The sequence below is a fragment of the Rousettus aegyptiacus genome, unplaced genomic scaffold (genome assembly GCF_014176215.1).
Source record: "Rousettus aegyptiacus isolate mRouAeg1 unplaced genomic scaffold, mRouAeg1.p scaffold_m13_p_3, whole genome shotgun sequence".
Classification (NCBI taxonomy): Eukaryota; Metazoa; Chordata; class Mammalia; order Chiroptera; family Pteropodidae; genus Rousettus; species Rousettus aegyptiacus.
Genome location: NW_023416306.1, coordinates 116632915 through 116646536, shown reverse-complemented (window position 1 = coordinate 116646536; position 13622 = coordinate 116632915). Strand labels below are relative to the sequence as shown.

The 13622-nt window shown below is 38.6% G+C and overlaps 3 protein-coding genes across 14 annotated transcripts in view; 1 reads left to right on the top strand and 2 right to left on the bottom strand.

Annotated features, from left to right (window-relative positions):
* Positions 1 to 78: 78 nt before the first annotated feature.
* On the top strand, positions 79 to 1571 carry LOC107510945 (oligosaccharyltransferase complex subunit OSTC-like). The gene has a single exon (XM_036239063.1). The coding sequence runs from the start codon at positions 708 to 710 to the stop codon at positions 921 to 923; it is 216 nt and encodes a 71-aa protein (XP_036094956.1). The 5' UTR covers positions 79 to 707; the 3' UTR covers positions 924 to 1571.
* A 114-nt stretch (positions 1572 to 1685) lies between these two features.
* On the bottom strand, positions 1686 to 10278 carry CCNDBP1 (cyclin D1 binding protein 1). The gene is made up of 11 exons (XM_016144960.2): positions 10042 to 10278; positions 9809 to 9868; positions 9413 to 9498; positions 7041 to 7122; positions 6160 to 6256; positions 5915 to 5988; positions 5255 to 5331; positions 4657 to 4940; positions 3538 to 3598; positions 2408 to 2454; positions 1686 to 2159 (listed from the first exon to the last, which is right to left on the bottom strand). The coding sequence occupies exons 1-11, from the start codon at positions 10148 to 10150 to the stop codon at positions 2045 to 2047; spliced, it is 1092 nt and encodes a 363-aa protein (XP_016000446.1). The 5' UTR covers positions 10151 to 10278; the 3' UTR covers positions 1686 to 2044.
* Positions 10279 to 10353: 75 nt separating this feature from the next.
* TMEM62 (transmembrane protein 62) overlaps positions 10354 to 13622 on the bottom strand; it is a 29727-nt gene continuing 26458 nt past the window's right edge. For 11 of the 12 annotated variants that reach the window (XM_036239056.1, XM_036239055.1, XM_016144955.2 and 8 more), the window contains 2 exons: positions 13476 to 13594; positions 10354 to 11195 (listed from right to left, as the gene is read on the bottom strand). In XM_036239056.1, the coding sequence (XP_036094949.1) occupies positions 10869 to 11195; positions 13476 to 13594 (446 nt within the window). In that variant the 3' untranslated portion in view covers positions 10354 to 10868. Of the gene's footprint in view, positions 11196 to 11371; positions 11590 to 13475; positions 13595 to 13622 lie in introns of those variants that run through there. The other variant, XM_036239057.1, reaches the window with a different exon arrangement.

Sequence of the window (13622 nt, the reverse complement as noted above, 5' to 3'; positions counted from 1 at the left end):
CTTTAAAAATACAGAATAGCACTTTACAAAGGTAAATTAAACATCTTCACTTAGAAATTTCAGCCCCAAGTATACATTAGTCGCTCAAAAGAACGGCTGCTGTTGATGATTCTACCTAAGAGACAGACCATGGGACATCAGAAGGGTAGATGTGATGAATTACACTTACACAAAGAAAAGGACTGGCATTAGAGGTTATGGAGACCTACAGTCCATACATAGGGCCCAAGTCAGGTCACCAGAATATACATCACTACAGGTTTACCTTGCTTCCAATATATGATCTTCCAGACTGATGCAAAAATATAATTAGGTGGCAACGGTTTTGCAAAAGGATTAACTGGGAAAGCCCTTAAAGTTATATAAACTCTCTTATACATTTAAAATGTTTTGATTTATAAAAATGTTGTATTTATATTTGGGGACACATGTAATATGTAAAAGAGAAAACAATACAGGTATATATATATAAAAAAACAAAGCTGGTTCAATAAAGTGAACAAACCTTACAGCTGAGCTCAATACTACAAAATAATTTTAGAAGCATGGAGTGACCTGGAATAATATTCAGGACTTAATGATAAGAATAATGATATTATATGACATTCTCAAGTACTAAGAGGGGCTTTGGAGTTATCTTCTCTAAATAAAGTCAAGTATTTTGTTCTAAATATACTTCTGGGAGAGCTTCCCTTGCCACCACCAACATGGAGACTTTGTACCGAGTCCTGTTCTTGGTGCTCAAATGCCCCAACATGAAGCTGAAGAAGCTGTCCTGGGTGCACATGCCCTTGACCATGATGGTGTACGGTTTGGTGGTGGTGTCTTACTTCCTCATCACTGGAGGAATAATTTATGATGTTATTGTTGAACCTCCAAGCATTGACTCTATGACTGACAAACATGGGCATCAGAGACTATAGCTTTCTTGGCCTGCAGGGGCTATCTGATGGGTTAGAGTGCCTTTTGAGAAGAAATCCGTGGATACTGGATTTGCTCCTGTTAATGAAGTTTTAAAGGCTGTACCAGTCCTCCGATGTGAAATATGGAAAAGGATGAAAAGTAGCAGAAAAGATGCCTTAGTAGAAAATGTGGGAAGCATGTTAAAGCTTGGACTAGAATACCTTCTTGGTATCAAAGAGACAAGCTTATCACAGTATTATTTTCCTGCTGACCTATACTGACATACCAATGTCAAGTGGCATTTTCTCCTCAGTTTTCATTTTTAAAGAAAATATACTCCATTTCTACAACTATAATATTGAATAGAGAAATTTTTTTCTATAATCCCATTAATATTTTTTGGAGATGACATTTCTGACTTTCAGAAATTAATATAAAATCAGGAAGCAAGATCCTGTAAGCTGAGAACTCTGGACAGCTGATAAGCTTTACCTTTAAATAGAGTGTGTGATAGTACATTATTTCAGAAATGTATGTAAGACTGTTTCCTGAACAATAAGGTATATGAAAGGAGCAGAAATAAATAATTTTATAATTAATACCTCTAAAAATAAATAAAATAAAATAAATATACTTCTGATCAGAATCAGATCTTTAGATCTATAAAACCAATGAAAGCAATGTTCTAATCTCAGCCCATTTTTCTGGTAGAAAGAAAGAGTACACCGAAGAGTAATCATTTACCCCTGGCAGGTTAGCATATGATTGAGACTATTAACATCTTTAATAATGAAACAACACACTTTATTGCAAATATAGGGAATAAGGCAGCTTCCCCAGGAATCTCTGAAAGATGATTCAGGAAAACCAATTCATGCTATTTTGTACCTAAAGCAGAAAAATATATCATACTCCTATGGTTTATAAATAATTGTCAGTCTGGCCTGGCCAACAATTTTGGTAATAGTATCTCTTAAATAAATATAGACAGGAACTCCTTTTCAATCCAGAAAGTATTCTCGCCCCATTTTAAAGCAGACATCAGTGCTCGCTTTGGCAGCACATATACTAAAAGCAGACATCAGAGCCTGGCTGTGACTAAAAGAAAGGGAGAGGGGAAAAGACAAATGAGCCTGAAAACTCATAATTCAAGTTCATTCTGAGTGAGTTCCTTGATTCTGTTCATGCAATGATCAATGGCATTAATGAGTAAAGGGATCCAACTATCTTCTGGCTGTGGGGTCACATGACTTGCTCTGTGAATGCAATGGGAAGAAAGAGAAGTTAAATTTATTTTACTATCAAGGGAAAACCTATCCTCATTAGGGAGCACAGAGAAAACTATAGTAAGAAAAGGCAAGTTTCTTTGCAGAAATTCAGCTGCTCCACAACTAAAGTTGAAAGAAAACACCACACTCATTCTTTGAAATAGAGTTTGGGTATTGAGAATGGCTGGATAGGTTTATTCTCAAAAAGCTATTTGGGGAGATGTCCTTATACTCACTTTGTAATTTCCAGTGCCTTCTTTAGAACAGACACAAGTTTTGCAGACTAGAAAAGAAACAAAGAAGTTCTATTATTATGGTAAGGGGTCACCCTGATTATAGATTCTTTTCTATTTAGCAAAACCTTATTAATACTGCTGCTGTACTTTAATACATTTTTCAAGTTTTTTAATATTAAAAAAAAAAAAAAAAAGACAGCAAAAGGAAGACTATAACCTGGATTTGTCCCAACCACTGATAGGTCAGACTACATAGTAGAAACAACTAATGTTTCTTTTTTGAAAAGTCTATGTACACAATTTTAGGGAAACCAATGACGAGATAACATGAGGTTGTATGTATGCCACCAATATATAGTATATATTTAAAATTTTTGGTTGGGGATAATTGACAAGGTATATTGCTAAAAGATATAAACATCACTTTAAAAAGTGAATACAAATAAAAAAATTAATGCCCACAAGGATTCTACTTCAAGGTATTTGCACATTGTGAAGATACATTTGATGAATCTAATTTCCACTCTCTGATTTATCAAATACTATTAAGACTGAAACACTGATTACAAAATATAAGCCATTTGAGTTTTACTTCTCCTCCCAATAACATTACAGATAAGAATTTGAGTTTATAAAAATGAGAGAAAGAACTCTCTCTACCACAGGACTTGAATGAATACAACAATATCAGATTTTTATAAAGAGCTTGACCCTCCACGGTCAAATCATACATGTTTCTATTCGAACAGAGTACGTTTCTGGAACATTTATTTCGACCTACAGTAGAAAGCAGAAGTGTGTGATTTCGGGTTAAGAGGACCTGAAAGCACTGCAGTAATTAAGACTTTCTTTTCAAAGCAGTTTTTTCCAAGGTCTTTGGGTTTTTCTAAATGACTACCCAAGTCATTATAAAAGAGTACTATCAGAGCTCATACTTATAATAATTCAACTTCAGCAAATATTTATCAAGCACGAACACAGGTAAAAACTGTGACATTACTGTTGTACTTATATCTAAGCATAACAAGTAAATATATTCCCTATATTTTAAGGAAAATACTTAAAAGAAATACGTTAGTATTTAGTATAGTGAAATTCTACCAATTAGGTCTACCAATGTAGGTACTTACACTGATTCGCACAGTCAGGTGGCACACAGGTGGATACATGCTCAGAGCCAAGTCATCCACACTAAGGGCAGAAAGCAAAAGTAATCATTAATGAAAGAAGAAACAATGCTCAGCTAAGGGTTTTCATTACTTAGGGGTTTTCATCACACAACTAAGGCTGCAACTCACAGGAAAATGACTGTCCCAGAAATGCCTATCAGGTTCCTTAAATTAGGTAACAAATAAAGAATCAATTCAATAGATATTTACTCAACACATATACACCCTATTTCATTAGGAAGATGAAGGAAAAAAATCCCTTGGACCATAGGATGGGACATGATTAACTCAGTTAAAAATGTAAGGATCTGAAACTATCAATTTAAAAACTAATACAGGTGAAGTTCATCTATAGACTGCCACTAACACGAGCACCACTTTAACCAAGTGATCAAATTTAGTACCACCAATAATGGGACAAACTAACATCATTTTATCTCCCCTAAGTGACACAATGAGAAGCATAGAACAACTATGTGATGTTCTTGCCATTCAATGTTTAACCTGAATATACTCCATAATCATGCACATGACTCCCGATTATTAGTCTATAAGACAACTGACCTGGATCCTTTAAATATGTCAACGTCAAAAAAAAGACTAAAAAGGACAAGAACTGTTCTAGTTGCAAAAAACTAAAGAGATGACACCAAATACAATGACGCCCTAAAAGAGCCCTGGATTAAAGAAAAAAGAAAAAGAAAAAGAAAAAGCTGTGAGAGACATTTTAGAGTCACCTGGGGAAATTTGAACCATAGATAATATTATATTCAATATTAAATTTCTTAGATGTAATAGTAAGAAATGGGGCAAAATGTCATCGATGTCTGCAACTTACTCTCGAATGGTTTAGGGGGAAAAATGGCACATCTATCTGTAGAGAAATAAATCAATATAGAAAATAATGTGAACAATAAATGAATCTAGATGAAGGATGTGTGGGTGTTTGCTGTAATAGTTTTTCAACTTTCCTGTAGGTTTGAAAATTTTTAGAAAAACTGGCGGAAAAACCTTGGGTGACAGCACAAGCTGAGATCAGAGTGCTGCTGCTCAGACATTTCAAGTGGGCCTCACACTTACCTAGGGCTGATCTCATCAGAAATATCCACAATGTCATCCAGCTGGGCCACCTGATCCTTCTTTCCATTCTCTGCCACTGAGATTCGAATTTTCTTCAGGCAGGCTTTGGACGCTCTTACCAGTGCAAGGCATGGGATTATGAGCTCCTGATCTTCCTCTGACCAATATAAGTCTTGATTGTTCGGACTCCCTAAAATATCACCCTCTTCAACACTGTGGTTGTTGGAGTTGTCCTCCTCATAGTCATTCAAGAGGCCACTGTAAGGGTCACATTCTTCCATAGCCTAAGACATAATGTGATTTATATTAATGCCAAAAAATAAAAAGTGCCTATTTGTACTTTCAGCATCATGTCTGAGTTGTCCCAAAACCTCAGCTACTTCACTAATGGCTAGAGTTGAATCACTTCATAAACCCTCTCACTCTCCTAGTCCAGCAATGGAACTAAATCACACACTGGCATAGGGTGGGAGGTAGGAAACAGGAGTGAGGATGGGACCTATTTGGTCAATGCTCAGGATATCTCTCTTTATAACCAATCCTCATCGACTAGCCAGAGTTGCCTTCCAATGTCCAGCAAAGACAGAGGTCCTCCTACCTGCTCCATTTCCTCATGTGCGTCCTTCACTAAATCCACACTCTTTGTCAGCATTAAAAGGGCTGCAGCTTTGTTGTCTGTGAATGAAAAATTAGAAGCACTACAATTAGAGGAGAAACTCAACAAGTCTCTTAAGTCTGCAAAGGGAAACCAGCAAGTTCCCCATTTGAAGGGAGTGCCAAGGACAGTCAACAATGGTGGCAATTTAAAGTAAAATTCTAACAAACGTCCTCTGGGTACCCAGACAGAGGGTTAAAAAGCTTTTTATCATTCACCACAAGAAGTAAAATGGTCACATGGTTTCTCATCACGGTCCTCTTGGATGACCACTGCTTCTGGCCTAGCTGGCTCTACCTCATAACTGCCTCAGTGTGTCCCATAATACTGCTCCTGGGGCAAGACCAAGAGAACAAACCACATTTGTTCGACAAGAGACAGAGCGACAGCAAGAGGGGAGTTAGAATTTAGAAGCATGAGAACTAAAAACACTAGCAGAAAGTATTAATACCTATTTTTTGATGCTGGTGATAAACTATATTTATTCCACTAAACTCTTCATATAAGTTAAAATACATACATGGTACAAAACTGGAAGCTAATAGGAGAGGCCTGTCTGCTTTGGCCAGTAGAGTCAATGGCCCACTTCCCATTCTTACCCACCTCTTGGTATCTGAGGCACCTGCTGGCACGCAACCCAGACATTGTTACAGGAAATGAGGTCATTGTTCTCAGGGCTAAGGAAAAGAATCAATAGGATATATAAATAATCTAGGTTCATGTCTCCTAAAAAGATCCTTCCTCCTGGTCATTTTTATGTTACTAGTAACTTTGCTGTTGAAATGAGTTTTTTCCCTCCCTAAAACAAGGAAATCTCTTTACTGATAACCCAATTGTGGCATCACTACCTCTGAGCTGGATTGAGGTACAGCACTTCCACAAGCTGAGCCATGCCATCCACGATGTCCACAGTGGCGCTCCGAACCAGCTTTCTCAGGGTTATTCCTGTAGCCAAACCCAAAGACTAAGCAGCCTGGTCTCCTTTCCAAAAGTCACCAACTGCTCTCCTGAGAGTCTAAGCACTACAGAACTTGATGTAATGTGCACCCACATGCTTTAACTGGAGTGCCAACACAAAACACAGGTCTGACTAATGTACCCATGGCATTTTCTTGTACCTCCCACCATTCCTTGAGTGCTATTCTCCAAAAGAGATCTGGTACAAAATCTTTCCATGACAGCATATATTCATTAATTAAGGACAGTTGTCCCTTGATACTTGTGCATAAAACAACTAAAGTTTAAATCATTTGTGAGTAACCTTGAATATCTATGAGACATGTATTCATTTATAATTCTAGCATGATTATAATCAAGGCATAGATCTACAGTCAGGGCCGAAGGCCATTTAACCTACAAGGGAGCTCCAAAACATGGTGCAATGTAATATGGGTGGAGGAGACTGGGGATGGCCTGGGCCTGGGGTCTAGGCTGAGATCCCGCCAGCATCTCTGGTGGTTATAATGGGTTAAAAAGGGAGGAGCCAATGAGAATTTAAAACTTAGAATCAAACAAGAGTCAGGCAAGACAGGAGAGATGGGAACATAGCCCCTGTACCTAAAGTGTTATTGATGAAGGTTGCTTACATTACAAAAATATCTTTGCATTTTATGGGAGAAGTTACACATACTGAAACTGAGGAAAAGGTAGAAGTCTCAGGACATAATCTGTCCTATTAGCAAAGATCTACCCTGTAGAAATGAATGCTTATGTGTACATAGTGGCTTACCCTGATCCTTGGGAAGTGAATAGTACACTGCAATAATTGCTTTGATGGCAGCATGGACTTGTTCACAGAACCTCTGGGTTTCCTATGAGGTGATGAACCAATTTCAGAATGAAAAAAAGGAAATGGGGATTAGATCAACGTGATCAACACTTCCATTGTGGAAGAAAGTAGATATCTGTAAGACATTATCAAATACTTTCTGAAGTCTTATTATGAGTTAGGCCTTGTGCTATTCTCACCACATAACAGAAAGGAGTTAACTGGATACCAGGTACTGAACTGATAACTCAATAAAGCATTAAGAAGTAGCTAAAAAAAATTATTGATATCTGCTGTAAAATATTCACTCCCTCTTAGATCGGGAGTTGGCAAACTATGGCCCATGGGCCAAATCAGGCACACTGCCAGTTTTGTACATAGTGTTACTGGGACACAGCCACACTCCATTCTTTCATTAAAAATTATCTATAGCTGTGTTTAGACTACAAGAGCAGAGTTGAGTAGTTGGCCTACAAAGCCTAAAATATTTACTATCTGGCCCTTTACGGAAAAAGTGTGCCACTTCTATTTTAGACCATTAACAAGGTATCCTTCTAACAGCTTCACAATATGCCTAAAGATAATAAGTATGGACCCTACAATGTTCAATGTTGATTATTTTCCTTCTAAGCAGTCACTGGCTTTCTCTTATCTTCTTTGTCCTTACTTCGCTGCTAAATTCTAAGCCAGTTCTATGTAAAATGTGATCTACAAATTGGTGCTACTCCATAAACTATTTGTTACCAGTCTGGGATAAATAAGTAAAGTAATTGAGAGTGCTTAGAAATTTCTATGGCAATTTGACATTGCCTAAACAATCAACTACATAATTTTACAAAAAATATTAGTCCATGTAGAAATGGAATTAAAATAAAACCATTCTTTAGTAAGACTAACATGCTAAGATTCTAAGAAAGCAATTGTGATTCAAATAAAATCAAATTCTGAAACCATTGACCTGAGCATGTAGAGAAAAATAGTCCTATGGCATCCTCATGGTATCTTACTAGCTGTGAATTTTAGCAGCAAGCCTAAATATATTTGAAAGAAAGGAGTTGACAGATGAAAAAATAAGGTAATATTACTACTCCCTGTGAAATAAATACTTTCTTCTACAAAGCTTTTAAAGTGCTCTCATTCACCTCTTATTTGCTCATCTCTGAATTATGTAGGGGGAGAGAGTTTATCATTGTAGGAGCAGCAAAAGAATATTTTTCCACTTCAAAACATCTGGACATATAAATTGAGAAAGAGAATGAAACTATTGACTATGAAAATCAAATAAGGCAATGAGTATGCCATTTTAAAACAATCTTATCCCAAATTAAGTATACCTAGCTCTAGAAAAATAGGGCATAAGGCATAGGGCATACCTGGTTACCGCCGCCATGTTTACTTTCATTAGTTTTATAATAAAGAGTTATTAAAAATGCATAAATTTTTGTTCTAGCAATTCCACTTCCTGGAATTTTTTTTTTCTAATATACACATATGTTAGACAATTTACCACAGCACTGTTTATAATAGCTGCAAGTTGGAAACAGCTTAAATGTACACATAGAGTATTGGTTAAATAAATTATGGTTAAATGCCCTACACTGAATGCCATGTACTTTACTGTATACTATTACAAAGAAGTGAACTTTATATGTGCTGCTGAGAATCAATTTGCAAGCTATATCGTTAATTTTTTTTTAAAAAAGGCCCAGAAAAGTGTTTATGGTATCCTATCATTTACGTAAAAAGAAGCAATCATATACACATAAGTGTGCATATGCTTAGAATAGATATGAATAATTCAAAAGGAATTGGGGAGGAAAGAAATTTAGCACACTTAACTTTGATATCTTTTAAATTTTATAATATATACATTATTCTTGAGTAAATATAAAAAATAATTCAATATAAAAAGGGTATTATGTAGTATAACAATAAAAAGTATAGGCTTAAACATCACATAGGCCTTAATTTAAATTCTAACTCCACTGTTTATTACCTTAACCTGAGCTTCTGAGCCTGCTTACTCATCTGTCAGATGGGGATCATATATGTGAAAACAAATAACAAGTGTTTTAAAAAATTATCAGAAAGGAAATAACCAGGATAAACTTCAAATTGAACCAATACTATTTAGAGGACCCGCCTACTCCATGCCTGGTACTGCACCTGGCAATGTGGTCTTCACAACAATCCTGTGGGGTAAGAACTGCAATCTTATTTGACAGAAGAGAAGAATAAATCCCCTGGCTTGAGTATAAAAACTGGAAAGAAAACGAGAGGATTCCTAAGGAATAACGAGGCAGCACAAGGATTCCAGGAAAGTAAAGCATTACCTGTGAGGACGGCAGTGGCAGTGGAAGTCGAGAGAAGACTTCGGTCAGAGTCGTGGCTTCCCTTGACACTTTCACAGCTGCTTCATCTTGGGGATGGGAGGAGGGATGACAAAGGTGGAGGTATAAACCAGTATGTTAGTGCCAATGGGATAAGGCTGCAGCTGCAGCTGCGGCACCGACTTTAAAAACAACGGGTTCCCTCTCCACCCTTAACCGCTCAGACGTCTCAAAAACACCTCCAAAAATCAATGTTTTATATTTATACCTCTGAGGTACTGACTTTGGGTATAATGAAGTACCCTTGCAGATAGGATGCGGCGGGGAAAAGCGAGAAGTAAAGGGGTCTCCCTTTCTGGGAGAAGAGAGATGGGAGTCCCTAATAGGGGAGGCACTCACTGAGTCTTCTCCAAAACGTCTCCCGATTGAACTCCTTGGTGGTCTCCCGGGCTTCGCCGACTGAGTGGGTGTGGAGTGTGGGCCAGGCGGTGGCAAAAGGAAGAGAAGTAAGCAAAGCCACCTCCGGTCCCCACCGCCTCAGCCCGGGCCGCGTCCCCGCCGCCGCCAGTCTACCCCCTCTTCCCCACCCAAGCCTGCTCCTACGGTCGTCGGTCCCAACTGCGTCAGCTCACCCCGCACTTCTAGCAAGAGCAACCGCAGCTCCCCTGCTAAGTGCTGCAGCTGCTCCAAAGGCGGAGCCAGGGGGGCGACTGAGGCTACAGGTGTAGCTGCGCTCGCCATCTCAGTAGAACGACTAGGGCCTGCAGAGAAAAGCCGAAACTGCCGGAGCCGCACTGCGGCGACCGCTTCACTTCCGGGCGTCACACAGACCCGGGTTAGTTTCCGGCAACAACCTAACTGGCCCCGCCCTAGAGGACCGGCCACGCCTCCTCCCCGGCCGTGCCTCCTCCACTGCCCCAGGAGCGGCCTCACACGCAAGGGCCTGTCCGAGTAATTTTTTATTCATCATTCATTTATTTGATTGGTTAAAAACATCCCCAACTGAGGAATCAGGAAAAAGGGACTGGGAGCTAACAGCGCAAGGGTAATCAAGGTCTGGCCCAACTTCACACTGGTTCCCTGCTCCTAAAGTGGCCCCTTTGATGGCTGCTGAGCTCCAGACTGTGATAGGTACACTTTATATGAGGTAATCCTAAAAAAACACATTGGGCCTCAGATGAGCCCATACATACTCAGACCCTGTCCTGGGGATCTAGATACGAGGCTTTCTCTTCACAAAAGTAAATCAACCCTTTGCCTTCTTGGGGAAGGAAGGAATCATGGCATTATTTAGAGACTTTTCTGCAGTTCACGCTGCAGGAATCAGTAGTGAGTAATCCCCCAAATCCCAGGCATCCAAAGAGCAGCAGGTTCCTGAAGCTTGTCCACCAATATTGGCCTTCCACCTGCTGCTGGGCCAGAGACCTGGGCTTCAGAGGTAGATGATGAGACCTGGCCTTCAGGAGCTCATATGGCTTTTTAACTGCACTGTGAAGGTTCCAAGCTCATTGGAGTTCAGTGTCCACACGAAATAAATGAGAACAGGTGTCAGCAGTGTCAACCAGATCCTCAAAGGGGAGAAGAAGAAAGCTATGGTGCCATATGTCATTTGAAGGAAATAGCAGGAATAAATCTGCCAGAAGTACAGCAGTAACATAAGAAGGTGAATGGGTATAATTTTTAGGTATTTTCCTTGACGGAGATGAGACCTGAAGTTGTGACCAAAGCACCTCTGCAGCAAGCTCCAACACAGGTAAGCCATCAAGGGGATGTTAAAAAACACCAGCTGGAAAGTAGAGTAGAACAGAACCATTAGCTTACTAGCAAGTCCTCAGAGGGGGAAGGGTAGTGTCTCACTAATACATTATTGGTGCACTTAAGAATATGTTGCTTTCTCTCTTGGGGGTTAACGCTCTGATTTTTTATGCTTCAGTCACACTTACTCATAACACAACAGCTGACTTGTAGTTAGTTGTATGTCTGCCTGTATCCTTTTATTCATCTTCAAGGCAGGTTATGTTGAAGCCCTTGATGTTTAAGGTGGAAATAACTGAATACATGTGTGTATATACTTACACACATACAACACACACACTTGTTTTTTTCTTGGCAGAGTGAGAGGGGACTTGGGTATCAATATTCTTTTCTGCCTATTTTTATTTGAAGTAGCATGATGAGTACTGGAATACAAAAGATTTAATTTATAATCTGAGTTTAGATGCTGTATCATTCATTCATCAACCTATGTGGCAAGCAATGTGCTATACTCTAGGCTTGGGACACACTGGTGAACAAGTCAGAAATGATGCATCATAGAGCTTATATTCTAACAGAGAAATTTAAAAAAAAAAAACAAAAAGAAAACATAATTACAAATTGTGAGAAATTCGATGAAGGAAATAACTGGGTCATGAGTATAATTTGGAGATGAGTTCTCTTAGGCCTGAAGGACAAGAATGAATAAGTGAAAGGAAGTACATTCCAGGCAGAAGAATCAAATCCAGAGGTGGGAGAGGTCTTGGCCTATTTGAGGCCAGTGGGTCTAGACCATGATGAGCCAAGAGGGAATTGGGACAGTCAGCAGGGCCCAGATCATTCTCTGCTTACAAGGTTTTAAGCTGATAAATGAGTGAGCTGATTAAGGTTTTAAAAGGACCACAGTGGATGCTCTGTGGCAAAGTGACAGTGGGGAGGCAAAAGCAGCAAGTGGGGACCAATTAGGGTGGTCATGCAGTAGCCCAGGTAAGAAATAATTATAACTTAGACTAGGGTAGTGGCAATAGTGGTGATTCAAGATATGTATTAGAAGTATTACTTGCTGTTGACCTAGATATAGCATATGAGGAAAAGGGAAGAATTGAGGATACATCCTGAAGAAATAGGGTGAATTGTGGAGCCATTTATTAAAATTGCAAAAACTAAGGAGGAACAGATTTGGGGGTAGAAATTAAAGGTCCTGCAAGAGATAGACTATTAAGTTAATATGCCTGTGAGATATCTAAGGGAAGAAAGGACAGTGGAGATATAGGTACCTGAAGTGTAGATAAGAGGTTTAGATCAGAGATACAGATTTGGGAGTCATGGGCCTAGATGATACATAAAATCCATTATTAATGTACTATTTATTGAAATATGAATATAAAGCCACCCTTTGGTAAGGTATAAGAGTGCTTCTGAGAAACAACCTCCATTTAAATAACAGAAAACTGAACTGGACCCAGGACTTACACAAATATGAAATGCTGCTATACAGAGAACATTCTAGCCCATGATCAGTGTTTGCAGAGGTCTTTCCTATTTGTTTACCTCTAATGCTGCTGATCATGTTTTACTGCCCTGTTATGAGGCTGTAAACTCATTTCAAATGATGTTTTTGGATCTCTTCTAAAACTTCAGGTCATCACCTCTAGATTTTGGTCCATTAGTCCCATTAGGTGAGTAAAATAAATAAAATTTTAGGTAAATATCTTTCAAACCTATTTATAGTGATTAGCTACAGGTCAGGGTTTTGTTTGTGTGTTTGTTTGTTTTAAAAAAATCCCAGTCCAAATGTAAACCCACTGTGTCAGTGTTTCCCAAAGAAGTATACTAATAAGACATCACTAGAAAGCCAAGGTCTGGTTTTGCCTAGTGCAACTTTCACTGCAAAACTGATCCATTTTTCTTGTGTCTATTTTTCCTTTACTCCCTCTGAAATATTTTCCTTCTTCATTATCATAATCAATTTTGGTTTACTCAGAAGTCTATCATTTATTCTACCATAAGTCCCTTAATTTTTTTTGTCAATGAAATGCACAGTAAAACAAACAAAAAAGAAAACTTCTTTTACCTCTTCTAAATCCTGCCTGTCGAAAATGTACTTTAGATGTTTAAAAGAATGGTGGAAAAGAGTTTAGGAAGTACTTAAAAGGTAAATGAAACACCAGTTATTAAATACTGCACTGCCAGTAAACTAGGAAACATGATATATGGTGTTCGGTTTGAGATTTTGGATTTAATTCATAAGTGTTATGCAATTAGTCCAACAAAGCCACCATGCTCTTAAATTGCATTTCTGACTTCTTACCTGGAGAATTCCAACTACGAATGTTACACTGCCTTGTAGGAAATGTCCATCAACAAAGATCCCAAAGGAAAAGCAGCAACCCATTTTGCCATCAGTAATTTCACCAATAAACCACGGTCCTGAAGAGGCAATGGAGAGGAGAGAAGA

Bases quoted from the DNA above. Each gene is read 5' to 3' on its own strand.
- LOC107510945 (XM_036239063.1), top strand. From the start codon at position 708: ATGGAGACTTTGTACCGAGTCCTGTTCTTGGTGCTCAAATGCCCCAAC.
- CCNDBP1 (XM_016144960.2), bottom strand. From the start codon at position 10,150: ATGGCGAGCGCAGCTACACCTGTAGCCTCAGTCGCCCCCCTGGCTCCG. The intron at 2,455-3,537 runs GTAAGTACCTAC...TTTCTTTTCTAG, and splicing joins ACCTGACTGTGCGAATCAGT to TCTGCAAAACTTGTGTCTGT. The intron at 2,160-2,407 runs GTGAGTATAAGG...TTGCATTCACAG, and splicing joins AAGGCACTGGAAATTACAAA to AGCAAGTCATGTGACCCCAC.